At 36.8% G+C, this 23,722-nt stretch overlaps 1 protein-coding gene across 1 annotated transcript in view; it reads right to left on the bottom strand.

Annotated features, from left to right (window-relative positions):
• Nucleotides 1-23,722, bottom strand: part of OSBPL11 (oxysterol binding protein like 11) — a 96,761-nt gene that overhangs the window by 19,193 nt on the left and 53,846 nt on the right. Inside the window, exons 9-11 of the mRNA XM_032631164.1 lie at nucleotides 20,839-21,337; nucleotides 17,797-17,983; nucleotides 11,038-11,220 (exon numbers count right to left, since the gene is read on the bottom strand). Of these exons, the coding sequence (XP_032487055.1) occupies nucleotides 11,038-11,220; nucleotides 17,797-17,983; nucleotides 20,839-21,337 (869 nt within the window). The remainder of the gene's footprint in view (nucleotides 1-11,037; nucleotides 11,221-17,796; nucleotides 17,984-20,838; nucleotides 21,338-23,722) is intronic.

Genomic DNA, 23,722 nt, shown 5'->3' with positions numbered 1-23,722 from the left:
TGCAAAATTAATGCACAGAAATCTCTGGCATTCCTATACACTAACAATGAAAAATCAGAAAGAGAAATTAAGGAAACAATCCCATTTACCACTGCAAAAAGAATAAAATATTGAGGAATAAACCTACCTATGGAGGCAAAAGACTTGTACTTAGGAAACTATAAAACACTGATGAAAGAAATCAAAGGTGACATAAACAGAAGGAGAAATATACCATGTCCTTGGATTGGAAGAATCAATATTGTGAAAATGACTATACTACCCAAAGCAAACTACAGATTCAGTGCAATCCCTATCAAACTACGAATGGCATTTTTCACAGAACTAGAACAAAAAACTTTACAATTCGTATGGAAACACAAAAGACCCCAAATAGCCAAAGCAATTTTGAGAAAGAAAAACGGAGCTGGAGGAATCAGGCTACCTGACTTCAAACTATATTACAAAGCTACAGTAATCAAGACAATATGATATTGGCACAAAAACAGAAATATAGATCAATGGCACAGGATAGAAAGCCCAGAGATAAACCCATGCACATATGGTCACCTAATTTATGGCAATGAGGCAAGAACATACAATGGAGAAAAGAGCCTCTTCAGTAAGTGATGTTGGGGGACTTCCCTGGTGGCACAGTGGTTAAGAATCCACCTGCCAATGCAGGGGACATGGGTTTGAGCCTTGGTCCGGGAAGATCCCACATGTCACGGAGCAACTAAGCCTGTGAGCCACAACTACTGAGCCTGCGTTCTAGAGCCCAGGAGCCACAAGTACTGGGCCTGTGTGCTGCACCTACTGAAACCCGTGCGCCTAGAGCCCGTGCTCCACAACAAGACAAGCCACCACAATGAGAAGCCCGTGCACTGGAATGAAGAGTAGGCCCTGCTTGCCACAACTAGATAAAGCCCATGCACATAAACAAAGCCCCAACGCAGCCAGAAAAAAAAAAGTGGTGCTGGACAAGCTGGGCAGCTACATGTAAAAGAATGAAATTAGAACACCACCTAACACCACACACAAAAATAAACTCCAAATGGATTAAAAGCCTAAATATAAGACTGGACACTATAAAACTCTTAGAGGAAAACAGGAAAAATACTCATTGACATAAACCACAGCAAGATCTTTTTTGACCCATCTCCTAATGAAAATAAAACCAAAAATAAACAAATGGGATCTAATTAAACTTAAAAGCTTTGCAGAGCAAAGGAAACCATAAACAAAATGAAAAGACAGCCCTCAGAGTGGGAGAAAATATTAGCAAATAAAGCAATTGACAAAGGATTAATCTCCAAAATATACAAACAGCTCATGGAGCACAATATCAAAATAACAAACAACCCAATTAAAAAATGGGCAGAAGACCTAAATAGACATTTCACCAAAGAAGAAATACAGATGGCTAAGAAGCACATGGAAAGATGCTCAGCATCACTAATTATTAGAGAACTGTAAATCAAAACTACAACGAGGTATCACCTCACACTGGTCAGAATGCCCATCAAGAAAAAAATCTACAAACAGGACTTCCCTGGTGGAGCAGTGGTTAAAAATCTGCTTGCCAGTGCAGGGGACATGGGTTCGATCCCTGGTCCGGGAATATCCCACATGCTGTGGAGCAATCAAGCCTGTGCACCACAACTACCGCGCCTGAGCTCTAGAGCCCACAAGCCAAAACTACTGAGCACACATGTCACAACTACTGAAGCCCGCGCACCTAGAGCCCATGCTCCGCCACAAGAGAAGCCACTGCAATGAGAAGCCCGCACACTGCAACAAAGAGTAGCCCTTGCTCACCACAACTAGAGAAAGCCCGCATGCAGCAACGAAGACCAAACGCAGCCAAAAATAAATAAATAAATTTCTTTTAAAAAAATCTACAAACAATAAATGCTGGAGAGGGTGTGGAGGAAAGTGAACCATTCTGCACTGTTGATGGGATTATAAATTGATACAGCCATTATGGAGAACAGTATGGACGTTCCTTAAAAAACTAAAAATAGAACTACCATATGACCCAGCAATCCCACTACTGGACATATACCCATAGAAAACCATAATTCAAAGGAACACATGTACCCCAATGTTCACTGCAGCACTATTTACAATAACCAGGACATGGAAACAACCTAAATGTCCAACAGTAGATGAATGGATAAAGAAGATGTGTTACATATATACAGTAGAGTATTACTCAGCCATAAAGAGGAATGAAATTGGGTCATTTGTAGAGATGTGGATGGACAAAGAGTCTGTCATAGAGAGTGAAGTAAGCCAGAAAGAAAAACAAATGTTGTATATTAACACATATATGTGGAATCTAGAAAAATGGTACAGATGAACCTATTTTTAGGGCAGGAATAGAGACGGAGATGTAGAGAATGGACATGTGGACACAGTGGGGGAAGGGGAGGGTAGGATGAACTGGGAGATTAGGTTTGACATAAATACACTACCATGTGCAAAATAGATAGCTAGTGGGAACCTGCTGTAAAGCACAGGGAGCTCAGCTCGGTGCTCTGTGATGACCTAGATGTGGAGGAAAGGGGGGACGGAGGTCCAAGAGGGAGGGGATATAGGTGTACATATAGCTGATTCACTTCATTGTACAGCAGAAACTAACATTGTAAAGCAATTTTACTCCAATAAAAAAGAAAAAGAAAAATGAAACCAATGGGTCAAAGATGAAATCAGAGAGGAAATTTAAAAACACTTTGAGACAAATGACAATAAAAACTCAACCATACAAAATCTATGGGACGCAGCAAAAGCAGTTCTTAGAGGGAAGTTCACAGTAATAGAGGCCTTCCTCAAAAAACAAGAAAAATCTCAAATAAATAACCTAACCTACTATCTAAAAGAATTAGAAAAAGAACAAACAAAACCTAAAATCAGCAGAAGGAAGGAAATAATAAAGGTCAGAGCAGAAATAAATAAAATAGAGATTAAAAAAACAATAGAGAAAAATCAATAAAACCAAGAGCTGGCTCTTTGAAAGGGCAAACAAAATCGACAATCCTCTGGCCAGGTTCACCAAGAAGAAAAGAGAGAGGACCCAAATAAACAAAATAAGAAATGAAAGAGGAGAAATAACAACTGATACCACAGAAATAAAAAAAACCATAAGAGAATACCATAAATAATTATATGCCAACAAATGGGACAACCTAGAAAAAACAGACAAGTTTCTTTTTTTTTTAATTCAAACAGAAAGTCACAAAAATTATAATCATCCTCATCAGTTCACTCAGTCCCATGTAATTAATTTTTTTTCATCTTGATCTTTTGTTAGCACTTTTATGAATTCATCAGTTTTCCGTTAGAGTTCTGAAAATGCTTATTCATTCAGTTCAGCAGTTATCAGACAAATTTCTAAAAACATTCAGCCCACCAAAACTGAATCGAGAAACAGATAATTTGAACACAGCAATCACTAGAAGTAAAATAGAGTCTGTAATTTAAAAAAAAAAATCCCAGCAAACGAAAGTCCAGGGCCAGATGGCTTCACTGGGAAATTCCACCAAACATACAAAGAAGAACTTATACTGATCCTTCTCAAACTATTCCAAAAGATGGAAGAGGAGGGAACACTCCCAGTCATTCTATGAAGCCACCATCACCCTGATACCAAAACCAGACAAAAATAACAAAAAAGAAAATTACAAGCCAGGCCAGTATCTTTGATGAAGACCTAAACAGACATTTCTCCAAAGACAAACAGATGGCCAATAGGGACATGAAAAGATGCTCAACATCACTAATTATTAGAGAAATGAAAATCAAAACTACAATGAGGTATCACCTCACACCAGTCAGAATGGCCATCATCAAAAAGTCTACAAACAATAAATGTTGGAGAGGGTGTAGAGAAAAGGGAACCCTCTTATACTGTTGGTGGGAATGTAAACTGGTGCTGCAACTATGGAAAACAATATCAAGTTTTTTTTTTATGTGGACCATTTTTGAAGTCTTTATTGAATTTGTTACAATATTGCTTCTGTTTTATGTTTTGGTTTTTTGGCCCCAAGGCACGTGGTATATTAGCACCCTGACCAGGGATCGAACCTGCGCCCCCTGCATTGGAATGTGAAGTCTTACCACTAGACCACCAGGGAAGTCCCCTGAGATCTTAAAAAACAAAAAATAGAGTTGTCATATGTTCCAGCAATCTCACTCCTGGGCATATATCCAGAGAAAACTATAATTCAAAAATTGGATGCACTCCAGTGTTCATAGCAGCACTATATACAGTAGCCAAGACACGGAAGCAGGGGACTTCCCTGGTGGTCCAGTGGTTAAGACTCCATGCTCCCAGTGCAGGGGGCACGGATTCAATTCCTGGTTGGGGATCTAAGATCCCGCATGCTGCAGGGCATGGCCAAAAATAAAAAAACCCACAAGTGTGAATAAAAAAAAAAAAAGACATGGAAGCAACTTAAATGTACATCTACAGATGAATGGATAAAGAAGATGTGGTATGTATATACAATGGAATACTACTTAGCCATAAAAAAGAATGAAATAATGCCATTTGCAACAACATGGATGGGCCTAGAGATTATCATACTAAGTGAAACAAGTCAGAAAGAGAAAGACAAATATCACATGGTATCACTTATACATGGAATCTAAATAAAAAATGATACAAATGAACTTATTTACAAAACAGAAACAGACTCACAAACTTAGAGAACTACTTATGGTTACCAAAGGGGAAAAGGAATGGAGGAGGGATAAATTAAGAGTTTGGGATTAGCAGATAAAACTAATATATAGGGCTTCCCTGGTGGCACAGTGGTTGGGAGTCCGCCTGCCGATGCAGCGGATGCGGGTTTGTGCCCCGGTCCGGGAGGATCCCACATGCCGCGGAGCAAGCCATGGCCACTGGGCCTGTGCGTCCGGAGCCTGTGCTCCGCAGCAGGGGAGGCCACAGCGGTGAGAGGCCCGCATACCGCAAAAAAAAAAAAAACAAATAAAAAAAACAAAAAAAACCTAATATATATAAGATAGATACAAGGTCCTACTGTCCAGCACAGGGAACTATATTTGATATCCTGTAATAATCCATAATGGAAAAAAATATGAAAAACAATATGTATATACAATATGTATAAACTGAATCACTCTGCTGTACACCAGAAACTAACACAACACTGTATATCAACTATACTTCAATAAACAAATAAATAAATAAATGTTCAAAAGTTGCAGGATATAGATAAAGCAGACCTAGAGGGAAATATATAGCATTAAACATTTATATTATGAAAGAAGAAAAATCAGTGATGTAAACCAGGGGTCAAACTATGGTCCGATGCTCATTTTTGTAAATAGGCTTTTATTTTAATATAGCAACATCTATCCGTTTCCTGTCTGGCTGTTTTCACATTACAAAGGCTGAATTGAGTAGCTGTGGTAGAAACTATCTGGCCCATTACGCTTAAGATATTTATTCTCTGACTTTTTACAAGAAGAAGTTTGCTGACCCTGACCTAACTTCTATTTTAAATTTATTTATTTTGGGCTGTGTTGAGTCTTTGCTGCTGAGCGTGGGCTTTCTCTAGTTGAGCTTAGCAGGGGCTACTCTTCGTTGTGTTGCACAGGCTTCTCACTGTGGTGGCTTCTCTTGTTGTGGAGCACGGGCTCTAGGTATGCAGGCTTCAGTAGTTGTGGCACGCGGGCTCAAGAGCACAGGCTCAGTAGTTGTGGCGCACAGGCTTAGTTGTTCTGCGGCATGTGGGATCTTCCCGGACCAGGGATCAAACCCATGTCCCTGCATCGGCAGGCGGATTCTTAACCACTGTGCCACCAGGGAAGTCCCTAACTTCTATTTTAAGAAACTAGAAGAAGGAATAGCAAATGATGCAAAAAATAAGCAGAAAAAAGGAATTAAGAGCAGAAATCAATGGACAAGAAAACAGAAATATAGAGAAAAGTCAATGAAACCAAAAACTAGTTCTTTAAGTAAAATTAATAAACCTTTAATCACGCTGATCAGGAAAAGAAGTTATCACCAATACAAGGAATGAGTGTGGGGCCACTACAGATCCTACACATATTAAAAGAATAAGGAAATATTATGAAATACACACCAATAAATTTGAAAAATTAAAGGAACCAACTCCTTGAAAGACACAAACTACCAAAACTTGCTCAAGAAGAAACCAATAGGGCTTCCCTGGTGGCACAGTGGTTAAGAATCTGCCTGCCAATGCAGGGGACACAGGTTCGAGCCCTGGTCCGGGAAGATCCCACATGCCGCGGAGCAATTAAGCCCGTGCACCACAACTACTGAGTCTGTGCTCTAGAGCCTGCGAGCCACAACTACTGAGCCCGTGTGCCACAACTACTGAAGCCCGCGTGCCTAGAGCCCACGCACCACAACGAAGAGTAGCCCCCGCTCGCCGCAACTAGAGAAAGCCCGCGTGCAGCAACGAAGACCCAACGCAGCCAAAAATAAATAAATAAAATAAATTTATTTTAAAAAAAAAGAAACTGATAACATCAATAGCCCTAGGTACTACAGATATTAAATTTGTGGTTAAAAACTTTCTTCCAAAGAAAACAAAAGACCAATAACCCCCAGGAATGTAGACCAAAATCTATAATAAAAGTTTAGCAAAGAGAATACAGCAGCATCTCTTAAACATCTGGTTCAATAATAGCCAGATTCTTATATCTGCTTCTACATTCAATCTATTGTGATACATATTGTTTTAGTTAAAGTATATAAGGAAAATATGGCTTCAAACAGACATATAGCTGGAAAATGGAAGAATATTTTAATAGATATTTCAAATAACTCAGTTCTTTGATACCATATTAAAACTCAGCAAATGGCAGTTTTTAAAAGATTAGCTGCAATGTGGAAACTGAAAAATGTCAATGAATTTTTCATGCTCTGCGACATGGAAATCCATTGGTCTAATTTGCACCTTGAATGGAATTTTTACCCATGCATAATTTTGTAATAACATGCATTGGTCATCTGAAAAATGATCTTCCAGATTTTGACATATTTTATCATATTTTAAAGATCACATTCATTAGTTTCACCACCAATTTCATCAGAAAACTCTTTACTAGGGAAGTTTTCAGTTTATTGTGACAGATACAAGTTTTCCAAACTTTTGATTTCTGTCTTTAAACCTCCACTTTTTTCTCCAGTTTTGTTTTTTTTTTTTTGGCCGCGTCAGGTGGCACTTGAGGATCTTAGCTTCCCAACCAGGGATTGAACCCGCACCCCCCTGCATTGGAAGCGCAGAGTCCTAACCTCTGGACCACCAGCGAAGTCTCTTTTTCTCCAGTTTTACTGAGATATAATCGACATACAGCTCTGTATAAGTTTCAGGTGTACAGCATAATGACCTGACTTACATATATTGTGAAATGATTACCACAGTAAGTTTAGTTAATCATCATTCATCCTCTCATATAGATGCAAAATTAAAGAAATAGGAAAAAAACTTCTTTTCCTTGTGATGAGAACTCTTAAGATCTACTCCCTCAACAAATTTCAAATATACCATACAGTAGTGTTAACTACAATCATCATGTTGTACATTACAACCCCAGTACTTATTTATCTTATAACTGGAAGTTCATTCAATTCCTTCACTCCTTACCCCACACTTTTGGTAACCACAGTCCAATCTCCTTTTCTGTGAATTTTTTAAATTATTTTTTTTATTAAGGCATAGTTGACATGTAACATTATATTAGTTTCAGGTGTACAACATAATGATTTAATATTTGTATTACTGTGAAATGTTCATCACAATAAGACTAGTCAACATCCATCACCGTACATAATTACCAAAAAAGTTCTTTTTCTTGTGATGAGGAATTTTAAGAACTACTCTCTGAGCAACTTTCAATTATGCAATACAGTATTATTAACTATAGCCACCATGCTGTACATTACATCCCCATGACATTTATTTTAAAACTGGAAGTCTGCACCTTTTGACCTACTTCATTCATTTCACCCACTCCCCAGCTGCCCACCTCTGGCATTTCAGAAATACACCAATCTCTGTTCTCTGTATCTATGAGCTGTTTGGTTTTGGTTTTTGTTTTTTTAAGATTCCACATATAAGTGAGGTCATACAGTATTTGTCTGTATCTGTCTGACTTAATTCACTTGGCATAATGCTCTCAAGGTCCATCCATGTTGTCTCAAATGGAAAGATTTCATTCTTTTTATGGTTGAGTAATATTCCATTGTGTGTGTGTGTGTGTGTGTGTGTGTGTGTGTGTGTGTGTGTATATATATATATATATATATGACATTTCCTTTATTCATTAATCCATTTATGGACACTTAGGTTGTTTCCATATCTTGGCTATTATAAGTAATGCTGCAGTGAACATAGGAGTACATAGTTTTTTGAGGAACCTCCATACTATTTTCCATAGCAGCTGCACCAATTTATATTCCCGTCAACAGTGCAGTGTTTTTTATTTTTCCCTTGGATTCCATATGTAAATGAGATCATACAGTATTTGTTCTTTCTCTGAGACTTGACTTCACATAAAGCATTCATCCATATTATCACAAATGGCAGGATTTCCATCTTTTTTTTTTTTTTTTTTTTTTTTGTGGTACGCGGGCCTCTCACTGTTGTGGCCTTTCCCTTTGCGGAGCACAGGCTCCGGACGTGCAGGCCCAGCGGCCATGCTCACGAGCCTAGCTGCTCCGCAGCATGTGGGATCTTCCCGGACCAGGGCACGAACCTGTGTCCCCTGCATTGGCAGGTGGACTCTCAACCACTGTGCCACCAGGAAAGCCCAGGATTTCCATCTTTTTAAGGACTGGATAACAGTCCATTATACATATATATATATATATATATATATATATATATATATATAAAATATATACTTCACAACTTCCTTATCCATTTATCTGTGAATGGGCACTTAGGTTGTTTCCGTTTAAATTTTATTATTAGCAAAAAATACTGCCAGGCTTCCCTGGTGGCGCAGTGGTTGAGAATCTGCCTGCTAATGCAGGGGACACGGGTTCGAGCCCTGGTCTGGGAGGATCCCACATGCCGCGGAGCAACTAAGCCCGTGAGCCACAACGACTGAGCCTGCGCGTCTGGAGCCTGTGCTCTGCAACAAGAGAGGCCGCGATAGTGAGAGGCCCACGCACCGCGATGAAGAGTGGTCCCCGCTTGCCACAACTAGAGAAAGCACTTGCACAGAAACGAAAGATGCAGCACAGCAAAAATAAATAAATTAATTAATAAACTCCTACCCCCAACATCTTAGAAAAAAAAAATACTGCCAATTGTTTTCCTTGAAGTGCCATGTTCACATCGTTCATTTATAAGGAAAATGTCTGCCCAATATTAAAATTAGAACAGCCTTAGTTTGTCTGTCGATCATTTAAGTAAAAATAGTGTTTTCAAGAAAGGGTAATTTGCTTGTAACTCAAACAACTGAACAAGTGCTCTTCCTCCAGATAACCACTGTACTTTATAATCTAACACAAGTGCTTTATGTATACTTCAAATTTGTCATGCAGAATATTAAAAAAGACAGGTGATCAATGTTCCAGATTTAATAAAACTAATAATCTGTACTGCTTTTCAAGCAGATTTTAAAAAGAAAATGGTATTTAAAAAAACTGCAAGGCTGAAAAGAAAAAAATTGCATGGCAGTGAGGAATACCATGACTACTTGTACAGTTTGGTGCCACTGCTTGATTGGTGCTAAGGCCCAGCAGTGCTACCCACCATTGCTTTTGTATCACCAATGCACGTGCAAACAGAGAGAAAAAGGCAAATAATATCTTAGCATTATTATGAAAGTTTTTTCAACTTGAAGACCCCCTGTACAGGTCTCAAGGGCCCCAGGGGTCCACATACCAAACCTTGACAAACTCTCCTAAATAAATCCTAAATACACCCATAGAATAATTTTTTTCAATCATTGCTGTTTTATTTTTTGACCGAATCTGAGTTTTTGGTTAAAAGGTATTATATCCCTTTACACATCTACTTATAAATTGCTTGGTTTCATTTATGTGATCTTAAGATGTTTAATGCTTCCTTGTATTTGATACAGTAATACTTCCATGTGACATAAAATTTAAACAGTACAAAGGGGCATTCTGTGAAGAGTAAGTCTCTTTGTTTTTTTTGGTTTTTATTTTGCGGTACGCAGGCCTCTCACTGTTGTGGCCTCTCCCGTTGCAGAGCACAGGCTCCGGACGCGCAGGCTCAGCGGCCATGGCTCACGGGCCCAGCCGCTCTGCGGCATGTGGGATCTTCCCGGACCGGGTCACGAACCCGTGTCCCCTGCATCGGCAGGCGGACTCTTAACCACTGCGCCATCAGGGAAGCCCGTTAAGTCTCCTTCTTATCCCGGACCCCAGTATTCCTCTCTGGAAGCAACCACTGCCAATACATTTTGGAGATTACCTTGTTACACATATAGATCCACTTCATTTACTTTTAAAGGCCTATGACATATATTGACAAAATACCCTCTAGGAAGGCTGTAGCAATTTACCTCTCTAACCAGCAATGTGAAAATGTCTATTCACTCATACTTTTTCCAAAAGAGATACCATTTTAAAAAATGAATTTGTCTTATTGTTTAATTTATATTTCTTTTAATTCTAATTACACTAAACAATTTTTCATTTTCTTATTGGGCATTTTTTTTTTCTATTTTTGTGAACTACCTCTTTGTGTCTTTGCCCATTTTTCTACTGGGGTACCCATCTTTTTGTTAATAATCTGGAAGAGTTTTTATGATAAGGATAGTAATCCTTTGACTACTAAATGTTAATATTTTTGCCCAGTTAATGTTTTATTTTTACTAAAATGTGACTATGTATCCCATAATGTCATAGCTGGTACGGGGTTTAAGAGCATCAGATCAGACCAACACTTTCAATTTATAGATGAGGAAGCTGATGCAAAGCAGTGAAGTGACTTGCCCAGGGCTGGAAGTTAGTGAAAAGGCTTAGATCAAGATCCAGAGTTTCTGACTCTTTCCTGGATGGATGCAAGGATGACATACCTGGATTCAAATGGGTCCTGCTTCTCCAGAGGTCTTACTCTTTTCTTTGTCACTGCCAATTTAGTCAAGTCCACATACTTTGTCTCTCCATTGCTGTAAGTGAACTCAAGAACACTATTCCATTCCCCTTGTACTCTGCATACAACAGTGTTGGTGATGTTGTGCTTTACTTCACCTGTAACCCTAGAAGCAGACAGAAAAAAAAAAAAGATATGCTCTAGTAAGTAATATTGCTTATTTCTTAGGAATTCTGAAACCCAGAATGTACTTTGTGAATTCTGTTTAAATTAGTTACACATATCACTTTAATTTGTCAGCGCCAAATTCAGTTACAATTACAAGTCAATTTGTCAGTTACAAAGTCTTTGTAAATCCATGGTAGTTTCCTAGATAATTTTTTCAAACATCAATTTAATTTGAGAAAGAACACTAGGAATCAAACTGGAGACTTAGTTACCATAAATCATCACAAAGTGTGGTATTTTAAATGCTTGCTATAAACAACCATTATAATATTAAAACCAGGAATATGAAAAACATTAACATTTCTTTTTTATTACAGAATAAAAATGTTACAACACTACAGTCTATTCAACTTTTTTTTCAAACTAGTCCTATTTAAAAGTTTAGAGTCCCTATATTTTAAATTCTGGATATACAGATTCTGTATAAAACCACATAAGCTTAATTTTAAATTAAATATAGAAACCAGACAAATCAGTAAGAGGTAGAAAAAAATAAAAGATACATTAAACATTTGTTAATTCTCTTGACAAAAACAGCACTGGTATACAAAAATGATCACTATCTACACAAAACTCAGAGAACTCAAGCACTAATGTTGTTGAAAGTTTAATGAAGAGTTATCTGGCTGGATTATCAACAGACAGACAGGATCCAGCTCAAATGAAGGCTGGAATAGAAACAGGTCTAATTATTTTTAATGAAGTACTTTATGTTCACTGTCGGACACAAACAACAACAGGGTCAGATTCGACAGAGGTTCAGAACTCAAAGAATAGTGGGCAAATGTTAGGTTCTGGTCAGTGTGCCAGGGATTACGGTTTATGTGGATTCAAAAGAGAATCCAGGGACTTCCCTGGTAATCCAGTGGGTAAGACTCCATGCTCTCAATGCAAGGGACCCAGGTTCGATACTTGGTCAGGGAACTAGATCCCACCCACATGCATGCCGCAACTAAGAAGTCCGCATGCCACAACTAAAACCAGGCTCAGCCAAAATATAAATGAATGAATGAATATTTTAAAAAGCTGTGTGTGGGGGAATCCAAAGGACCAAAGCCCAGGTTCAGGTGACAGCTCATAAATAGCATTTGCCAGATATAAGCCAAGGGCCTGGGAACCAGAAGGTTGTAGTTGAATTTAGGGAGTCCATAGTTTTTAAGCAGGAGAAGTGAATGGTCTACAAATTCAGAGCTCAAGGCAGAGGTATAGGAGCCAATAAGCACATGAGCCAGATCTTAGAGATCAAGGTGTACGAGGGTTTGGAATCAAGAGCACACCAAACATCCAAAATTAAACGTTAGGCATAATTGTAGCTCACTGGACACAAAGAACACCGTGACTACAAGTTTGCTTGATTACAGCAGGAGTGGGAACTCTAGGTTATACCTCAAAGCGTTTGAACTTAAATAACTACACTAATAAGGGTTTTTGCCTGACTGAATGTTTTTTGTGACATCCACATCTCCTCTCTGATCCCACTTGCCAACATTGTTTCCTTCCTTAAAAATTTATCTGTAACCAAACATGATATGAAGAGATGACACTGAACACTTACCGTTTCCATCTTCCAACCACGTATACCCAAAACTATATTCTGTGAACTGAGGAATAATAATCCGTTTCTCACTTGATCTTTCTTTTACTGCCACAATCTCTCAAGTTATCATTATCTCCTTCACAAGCCTTTCCACTTAAAGAGTAACAAACCCTAGGTCCCTGTCCATGCATGCTGGGTTACACGGGGTCTTTGCTGCTTAGTGCAGCTACACACAGCAAGAGCATCGTGATGAGAACTGGGGCAGGGAACAAGAATTGCACATGCTAGAGGCAGGCCATGAGGAACTTGCAAAAGGAGCATAAGGAGGAAGAAGGGCCTTGCCTCATTTTGCTTATAACAATTGTTCTTAACAGTCTAGCGCAGAGTTAGTGAACGTCTATAAAGGACCAGAAAGTAAATATCTTAGGATTCGTGCGCCAATATGTACATGAATATGTACATATGTAAATATGTACATATGTAAAGACAATATGTAAATGAATATCTAAATATCTAAAGCATATAAATCTAGGTCTTGTATCAAATAATGATATGAAATACGCTGCCTTTAAAATACTTACCAAAGAGTTAAATTTTAAGTTGCCATCCTACTCATCTCTAAAGTGAGGATAACTGATAACCGATAAGGCATTTACTGTCTCAAGAACGACATCAAGTTGTTATTTTTTTCCATATTTACTTATTTATTTGGCTACGCAAAGTAAGTCTTAGTTGCAGCACGCAGGATCTTTGTTGCTGTGTGCAGGATCTTCGTTTCGACACGCAGGATCTGTTCCCTGACTAGGGATCGAACCTGGGCCCACTGCACAGGGAGCGTGGAGTCTATCCACTGGACCACCAGGGAAGTCCTCAAGTTGATGTTTTAGATTATCTAGACCCTGTCTCTATAGCTATTTAGAATACCAGAAAATCACTGGATATATTAACTTGGCTTCATACAGAAAAATTTTATTTAAAGATTGAAAGTTAAGACTTCAGCTTTGGGTTTTACTGATGTATATGTAAGAAATACCACATAAAGGGAATTACATCTTATGCAGAACTAAAGACATTGTTCTATTATGTTACTCAATGCCACTACATAAGAATAGTTGATACAAATCCCTTCAAAATTTAATACCAGGAAAGTTGTTTATCTCTCCTGAAGAAAGTGATGGGCACCCTTTATCAGACAATAAGAAGAATGTTGAGCATCATGTTGCTCTTTTTAATTTAGCAGAAGAGTATTTTCAGGTACAATAATTACCTAATCCCAGGTTCACAGCATTATTGTCCTTTTCCATCACTATGGTTACTATAATAACAGACTTTATTTTTAATTGTCTATTATACGTGAGTTTTTCCTAAAAGCCTTATAAATGCTTTCCAAAGATAGGGTCCTGCATTCTAATATTAGACTAAAACCTTAGGCAGAGATCGTCTTTTCTATATCTTCAGTGTGCAGAAAAGTATGCCACTTAGCAGTTAGTTAACATAAATCTTAATGACATTATACTGCTACATATATTTTAAAAATCACCATCCTAAAGTGAGTGTGGAAAATGGGATCAGGAGATGGACAAGGACATGAGGAATAGTTAACTAGGCCTGTTTGGCTCCATCAGAGAGAGTTGTGGAAAATGAGGGAGTAAGGAAAGACAAGTGGAAGATAATATATTTATATCAAATGCAGACAGCAGATAATGTGTCTGCTTGATTGCAGACAGCAGTGGAAAAACTAGGCTATGTCTGAGGAGGGAGGCATGGTTATTAATAAAGACATGAAAGAGAGTCTTAGTTAAAATATTCTATAAAATTGAAGAAGAAAAGATATCAAAATAGAGAAGTCTGTTTCAAATATGAATCTTTTAAACGAGAAATTAGGTAAAACCATTGGTCTTAAGGGAAATCAGAGTGGAAAAAATGAGGAAACTTTGGAGTCAACCAAAAGTATACTTCCAAGTAACAAAAAGATCCAGTATTTGTGGCCTTGTGGATAGGTAAAAAAGTATGAAGGGAGAAAAGAAGCCAATTTAAATAAGAAATTCAAAGAAATAAGATGGCAAATATAATGACTGATCACTAACAAACCAAGGATATCTATCTAAAATTATTAGGAGTCTTAAAAAAGTCAAAGTATGAAAACCAAGAGAAAATTTCTATGCAGGATACTTGCAGCAAGGAACCATCTAAATGTCACGGCAATGGTAAGATTTGGGGGATGAATTTTGATTCTCTAAATTAAGGTAGTCCTGGCAGTATGATAAATTATAGCTTATATTTATTATTATAATTTAAGGCAAGATAAAGCACTGATTCAGGACAAAGGTTTGGATATTTTGCATTTGACAAAAAAATTAACCTGAGCTTAAAACTATAATGAGTTTTTATAAAAGGACATTTGAAACTTAATCAAGACTTAAAAATTAATCAGAATAGCTATCATATAGTTGAGCTGTTACAAAATTTGAAGAAAATTCTGAACATGCAAGTGAGGTAACATTATGTGTACTAGATACGAAATAGGTGTTAACTGATCATATGTAGAAATACAAATGAACGTTATGTGGGAAAGCCTTTAACAGCCTCTTATTTCCTTCTTGGTAGCAGAGATTTAATAATGGAAAGGAACCCACTGAATCATAATAAATATGGGAAAGTTCCCACTCATGGTTCAACATGTGATAACGCATATGGATAGAATAAATATGGGAAATCCTTAAAAGGGATTTTATCTCTTAATCAACCCAAGAAAGTTCACAGAGGAGAGGAACCTTATGATGAATAATAATGATTTCAAAAAAGTCCACAGTCGTGGACTTCCCTGGTGGCCCAGTGGGTAAGACTCCACGCTCCCAGTGCAGGGGGCCAAGGTTTGATCCCTGGTTGGGGAACTAGATCCCAAGTGCATGCTGCAACTAAGAGTTTGCATGCCACAACTAAGAGTCTGCACGACGCAACGAAGATCCCACATGCCGCAACTAAGACCCGGAGCAGCCAAATAAATAAATATATATATATATATATATATATATATATATATATTTTTTTTTTTTTAAAAAAGATGTGATATATATCTTAAAAAAACAGAATATTACTCAGCCATAAAAAGAATGAAATATTTCCATTTGCCAACAACATGGATGGACCTAGAGAATATTACGCTTAGTGAAGTAAGTCAGATAGAGAAAGACAAATACTATATGATATCACTTATATATGGAATCTAAGAAATAATATAAATGAATGTATATGCAAAACAGAAACAAGACTCACAGATATAGAAAACAAACTTGTAGTTAAAAGGGAGAAGGAGCGGGGAGGGGCAAATTAGGGGTATGGGATTAACAAACTATTGATACTACATATAAAATAGATAAGCAACAAAGATATATAGCACAGGGAATTATACCCATTATCTTGTAAAACCTATAACGGAATATAATCTGCAAAAATACTGAATTACTATGCTATATAGCTGAAACACAATATTGTAAATCAAATATACTTCAATTAAAAAAAGAAACGAATTCATCAATATCATTGTCGAATAAAAGTGCTGGACTTGGAAAATTTTTCACTGTAGTTGTGTCCCCTAAGCATCTGACTCAATTATATACTTTGAAGAATGGTTTCACCAATGCAGGAATGTTACAGGGATATAGATTTCAACTTTAACTTCATATAAATAAGGGGTGTCTGAAAATGGAATAGGCTGCCTCATGCATTATGAGTTCTGTACTAATGATAAGGTACCAACACAATGAACAAATCAGTATCGGGTATGATGCAAAGGATTTAGATACCTAGCAAATGTTGGTGTAGTGACTTCTAAAGTCCCTTCTAAATGTAAAGTTTGAATCCTGTGATCACTATGGTGAGAGGAGTAAGTAGAAGCACATATAACAAAGTGTGAACCATATTAAAACCTTCTCTAAGGATAAAAGGCGACTTATTCTGACAATCTCCAGTGATTCTGTTTAGGTGATCTGTAATTTTTTTTTTTAATTCTCTGCTTCAGTGTTTTTGAAATCTGTGTTTTTTAAGGCCATTCAATGCCTGGGAGCCAATAAATCTTTCTTTCCACTTCTAAGATTGCTGAGTACCAGTTGTCCGGTGAAGAAGTAAAATAGCTATATGCACTGAAAGTCTCATACGTGACTGAAGAGAGTGCATTTTGGTATAACCATGTAAGAAAACTGTTTGGCAGTAATAAAGTTAAAGTTTCATTCCCTACAGCCCAGCAATTCCACTCCTAGGTATCTACCAAACAGAAATTCATACATACATTCACAATGTTCTAGCAGCACTATTTGAAATGGCCCCAAATCAACTTCTATACTTTTGTATGTATGTTATTCTTCAATAAAAGCTCTGTAGAAAAAGAAAACTATCCCTACTTCAGGACAGACAGAATAGACATCAAAAGTTTAAGGAAAGAGTCAGTATCCTTTTGAGGATCCTATTAGAAAACTTATCTTCATGGAGTTGGGTGATCTGGACGAGTGCTGAAAAGACCAACAAGCCACTAAAGGGGTATAATAACTGGCCGATTCATAGATGGAATTAGAACAAAGCCACATTCAATACTGGTGCCTAAAGATATTGGCTTCCATCATTGTGCTTCTTGAACTATTTCTTATGATTAGATGTATTTTCATCCTAACTTGTAGTGACACTACCTCTACTGAGGTCTGGATCCAAGTCTGAGTCCCTTTAAAGGCAGAAATTGGGCCAGAAGCTACATGTCCATTTGTTAGGAGTTCTAGTTTACAAGAAAAGATAGATCTGTCACTATTTTAAAACCAGATCGTGATTTCCAGAATGCCTTCAAAGATCAAATATATTAAACAAAAAATAAACATGAATAAAAATCCAATCCCATTTCACATAAAACAAAGCAGAAAAAGAATAAAGAGTTATAATACAAGATCAAACTGATAGAATAAGAGCCAGGTATCACTAAAATATTCTTACCGGTGCAGTTTGCCACCATAAAATGGCTTAGTATGAAAAGTGATGCTGGCTGAATACCCAGTTTTTGCACAGTTGACACTGACTTTGCCACCCAGTTCTACCCAAGGAACAGTTAAAATTGACCGGGCATATGCACAAGGTAGAGAAAACGTATACTCTTCTCCATGCTCTAGTAGACTGAGGATTCCTGAATGTGAAAACATAAAAGTGGTTAATATCTTTAAAAAAAAAAAAAAAAAGACAGCTATGAAAAATCCATATTAAGTTTTTCTCCTGCCTGGTAAATGAACATCATGATTTTGCTTAATTTTCTTTTAGCTTTGGATGAAATTGGCTTCATTTACAATTGTATTTGACAACAATTCCTGGTAATAGTGAATCGAGGTTACTTTCATTATGACTTTATTATCCCTTTGGGGTTCATGGGACCAGAAAATGTTGCAGTGGAAACTGTTTAAGAGTTCTCTCTAATGCTCCTAAAAGTAAAATAAAACCTTAAGTCAGAATTTAAGTCCATGCTATACTGTATCATTATAAAATCTGATCATTAGTTAGTACTAATAATTTAAGCAGTTTTTGGAATAACTAAATATCTAACATTATAGAGTCACAGACCTTAATCTCAGATGGTATGATGGGGGGGGCGAGGGAGGGGAGAAAGTGTTCTTCATTCTATTCTATGCATATTAAGAAAGAAGAAAAGTAATTTTATGATATAAACTAAGGTCCTCATAATAATTTTGTTTGCTAAATTCTGAAGTATTTAAGGTGAAGCTACAAGAGTTAGAAGTGGTAGTTTTCAAACAAATATTATTCTAATGGGGCTTGTTCCATATTAAGTGATGCTATAAAGATGGCTTTAAAAAACATATAAAAAAGGGAATTATAAAAAAAGGGGAATTACATAAATGAATAATCAATCTATCCTAGATAATTAAGAGACATTAAGGAGACTTGAGCTACATTACTAACCTAAGCTCATTACCTAGTTCACCATAAAAACAAATACCAAACTGGATGTGTACTACTAGTCTGAACTATAATGGCATGTCTCTCTTAATGAATGCTCATTAACTACTGTGTTCTTAATGTTCACAAATAAGGGCAAAAATTATGATAAATATTGTAATATAGTCTATTTTTAGGATAAACAAATAGACAGACTGAGATTCTAAAGTAGTCTACTTTACATAAAGCAACGCCAACTATTAACTTGTATTGCCCTTAACAGTTTTCACAATGGGCAACAATTAATATTGAGCCATTTGAAAAGGAACATGGCTCTGTATGTGATATATTTATATATAATGGGAGCTGTCAGAAGACATACATAACATACTTGGTTATATTTCAAGTATTTAATAATAACTGTTGATTAATTCTAAGTTAGAAAGGATATCACATACTTTTCTAAAAACATTTGGCCTTATAAACTAGATTCATGATCTTTGATTTCTAGGAATATAGTTAACATAAGTAATATTCTCTACGGAATTTAACGTCTAATAAATATATAATCAGTTTCTACTGAATGGGAAAATAAGACTAGTTAGGATAACTGAGATTCAAAGTATTCTAAAATCTCATTTATCTGATAATTAAACAGAATTTCCCCCTACTTTTCAATAAAAACATGGCTGCCAACAGAAGCAAAATAAACTATCAGAAGTTCCATTCTCTGATTTAATTTACTTTCTGTTGAGAGTGTCAATAGCAATTTAATTTTGAAAAGACAAATCCATGAATATATAACTAGCAAATCAAAAAATAACTATCATATACATCCTTCTCAATGCATGGTTAAGATATTAATGCTTTTCCTCATTTCTTGAGGTATTTCCTTTCTTGGAGTGGGAGAGGATACTATCACCAGATATTCTCTGTTCCATGAACTGTTAAGAGTAACTGTCCTCGGGGAGAGTGTCAAAGAATGAGGGTCTAAATCCGACTATGCCTTAACTTCTATGATCCTGGACACAACCCATCACCTCTAGGCTTCAGGTTTTTCATTTCTATAGTAAGTAAACTGATTTGTGAAGAGCCTAGGGTTAATGTGATGCAGCTTATAACTGGAGATAAACTTTTTTTTTAACTAATAAAATATCTTCCAATGTTATAAAAGTTTTGATTAGTTTGAAACATTTGGAAATTGGTAAGACAGCACAATAGGAGTTAAAGATGAGGAAAGCTTAAAAAGGGGATAATATATTTTCTTCAAGGCTAAAATAACACAATTTCAAAATGTTAGGGTCATAAGCTTAATTATGCCACGCTTACACTGTAAGTTTATATTTAGAACAAATTTTCCTATGCACGAGAGTGTTCCTTAACATTAAAATGGCAGACCATTATATTTTCATTAACTCTGCAATGATTTCTGTGGAGATATTTTTGTTATTGTTAATCTGTTTTTTCTATTCTTAGCCAAAAAATATTGTATTTCCTTAAATTGTTTTTTCATAATCATTTGCTGGAGTAGATATAAAGTTTGGCAATATATTTTAAAATATTCTATGAATATCTCCTATGAAATACAAAAGATGTAGATTTACCTAGAAAATATTTCTTGAGTGCTGTTTATAACAAAAACATGTTTTAAAGCATTATTAATAACTTGGGAAAATGAATATTCAGTGCAAAAAAGGACAAAAAACTACATAGAGAGAATCCTAATTTTATAAAACTAAAAGTATGAACATACACACATAGAAAAAATACAAAATACTAGCTAAATTTATCTATCTCTGGATGAAGGGATTAGAGATACTTGTATTTTCTCCTTGATACTTCTAAGTTTTCTAAATTTTCTATAATAAAAATAATTTACATTTAAAATCAGAAAAAAAAGTTTAAAAAAAAGAATTTATATTTGTTGACAGATATGCCCCCTCCCCCCGCCACCAGTATTCTGAAACATACTAGGAGTTGGGGAAAAAAGTAGTACACATAGCAGTTCAAATTTATAACTAATATTTCTCTAGCTTCCCCAAATTTAAGGTTATAGTTTGATATTAAAAATTGGAGAATAATTTTTCTACTTACCTTCCCCAACCATTGTCACACCTATCGACATGCCTAAGAATTTGCTCTTAGTCCAGACGTGCACATTTACACACATCTTCTTCTCTGCACATTCTGCATAAAATCCTGAGACTGGAGGATGATGGGAAACCTGCTCAGCAACAAATCTGACTGTGTAACAGTCTGATCCCACCTGGCTCAAAGCTTCCTCTGATGGAGGAGCATGATTTGTGACAGCCTGGGTGGAAGAGCTGCTAATGACACTGGATGCTACATCGCGTTTTGGTATCCTCCAGGAACAGTGAAACGTTTCTCCAATGATAGGATTGTACGGTTTCTTAGCAATGGCTCCCTTACGGCCTTCATGAAATGAGGTAAGGTAGTATTCAACAAAACGAATCATTCTGTCCTCAGCTGTAGCTCCATTAGAGACGGCTATAAACAGGTCTGGATGAGACATAAAGTCTGCATACATTTCCAACAGGGAACGCTTCTCTAGGATAAATGTAGGCAGCACCACCTAAAACAACAACAACAACAACAAATCAACCAGAGAGAGCAATACAAAAAAACAGTAATTAGTATCTTCAGATAATTGAGGGGCTACTCTTTGTTGCGGTGCACAGGCTTCTCATTGCGGTGGCTTCTCTTGTGGCGGAGCACGGACTCTAGGCACACAGGCTTCAGTAGTTGTGGCACGTGGGCTCAGCAGTTGTGGCTCACAGGCTCTAGAGCGCAGGCTCAGTAGTTGCAGCACACGGGCTTTGTTGCTCCGCGGCATGTGGGATCTTCCCGGGCCAGGGATTAAACCTGTGTCCGCTGCATTAACAGGGGAATTCTTAACCACTGCATCACCAGGGAAGTCCCTATAATATTACTTTTAAAAGAACAAAATAATGGGGAAAATGGCTATTACTTATTCACAACATGCAAGCCAGGACCACAGTCACCTTCTTGGTTGCTGTAGCCCCAGCACCTAGCACAGTGTCTGGAATATAAGAGTGGCTTAATAAACATCTGTTGTATCAGTGTCATTGTTAGACAGGAGGTACATGTGACTGCAGTTTAGTCACCAGGTTCTTTAATGTTGCTCAGAAAGTACCATTCTTTTAAATGTTGTATGGCTGTTCATAATTTGTGATCAGTTAATGCTAATGATTTTATATATAAACACAATACATATGTATTTCTTCAATTAACAATGCACAAATGTGGGGAAACAATATTAAATTCATTATTCATGTCAAGAGAGACTTTACCATCTGGATTATTATCACAGAACATTCTTTTCAAATGTTCTTATGCCTCATAAACCCCAACACTGTTCTTATGCCTTACAAACCTAAATCTACTAAGGGACAGCAAATACCATAATAACCAAATAAACTCCTTACCTGACTGCTCATTTTAACCTATTTTACAACTAATAGTCTTTTCTGAACCACTAATATAAAAAATATTTCTAGAATAAAAATGATACCTGGGCTTCCCTGGTGGCGTCCACCTGCCGATGCAGGGGACACGGGTTCGTGTCCCAGTCTGGGAAGATCCCACATGCCGCGGAGCGGCTGGGCCCATGAGCCATGGCCGCTGAGCCCGCGCATCCGGAGCCTGTGCTCCGCAACGGGAGAGGCCACAACAGTGAGAAGCCCGCGTACCGCAAAAAAAAAAAAAAAAATACCCAGTTGAATACTAAGGTTAGATGAAATATGAATGTTTAAATGGGTTTCTTTATTCCTAAAACGTCTGCTTCTTAGTAGGCTATTAATTCAATCAATTTACTTAAAAACCCTCCTATAATTACTATAAGTCTAAGTAAAGAAAGAACTGTGTTTTTGATTTTGAAATGCTTCAAAGTGAATGCTAAAGGAAAAATGCTTTCTATATTTAAGTTGCATTTTCAGGTGAGTAACTCACTGGAATCAAACAACCTTTTAATATACACTTCCACTACCTTCAAAAACCTCAATTTGAAATATACCTCGTGAAGTCAATTTTGAAATCCCACACTAATGCAAAGTAGTGTCAATAGTAACTCAAAGTATGTAATTCCACAGTAGTAAATGTTTGACATACATAGGTTTTAAACCTTACTGGCTTTTTAAATCAATGTCATGGATTAATTGTTAAAACAAATTAAGGCACACTAATTTGATAAACTGGGAATGGAGAAGATGGGCCTAAAATTAAAAACTATAGATCAGTGCTTCTCAAACTTTAATGTATATATACATATTACTGAAATGAAGATTCTGGTTCTCTAACTTAGAGATTGGGGGCCGAGATGATGCGTTTCTAACAAGTTCTCAGGTGATGGTGATGCTACTGATCTTCAGACCACACTTTTTTCTTCTTTCAGTTTTATTAAGGCATAATTGACAAATAAAACTAAGATATTTAAAGTGTACACTGTAGTGATTTGATATACACATATACAGTGAAAGGGCTCTCACTATCAAATTAATTCAGGCCACACTTTTAAAGTAGCAAGGCTGTAGACCAGGGGTTTGCAAACTATGGCCTTTGGGCCAAATCTGGCATCCTGTTTGTGTAAATAAACTTTTGCTGAAATACATCCATGCCCATCCAACATACTATCTATGGCTGCTTTCACACTACAAAGGCTGAGTTGAGTACTGCTGATCCTTAAACAATATGGGTTTGAACTGCAGGTCCACTTATACATGGATTTTTTCCAATAAATATACAAGAATATACATGTAGAACATCATGTGCAAGACTTGTATTGAAGTGGATAGTCTATTCTTACACAGGCTTAAGGTGAGTAGTATGTAATATAAAATGAATAATATGTTAGTTTTCTTACTGTTTTATAACCTCATTTTCTTAGTTTTATAACCTCGCTCTCAAAGAATTACATTAAAGTACCATACCTCTCTCACAA

This window comes from Phocoena sinus, chromosome 4 (assembly GCF_008692025.1).
Source record: "Phocoena sinus isolate mPhoSin1 chromosome 4, mPhoSin1.pri, whole genome shotgun sequence".
NCBI classification, from domain to species: domain Eukaryota; kingdom Metazoa; phylum Chordata; class Mammalia; order Artiodactyla; family Phocoenidae; genus Phocoena; species Phocoena sinus.
The sequence above is the reverse complement of the archived record's forward strand: the minus strand, read 5'-3'. Positions and strand labels throughout refer to the sequence as shown.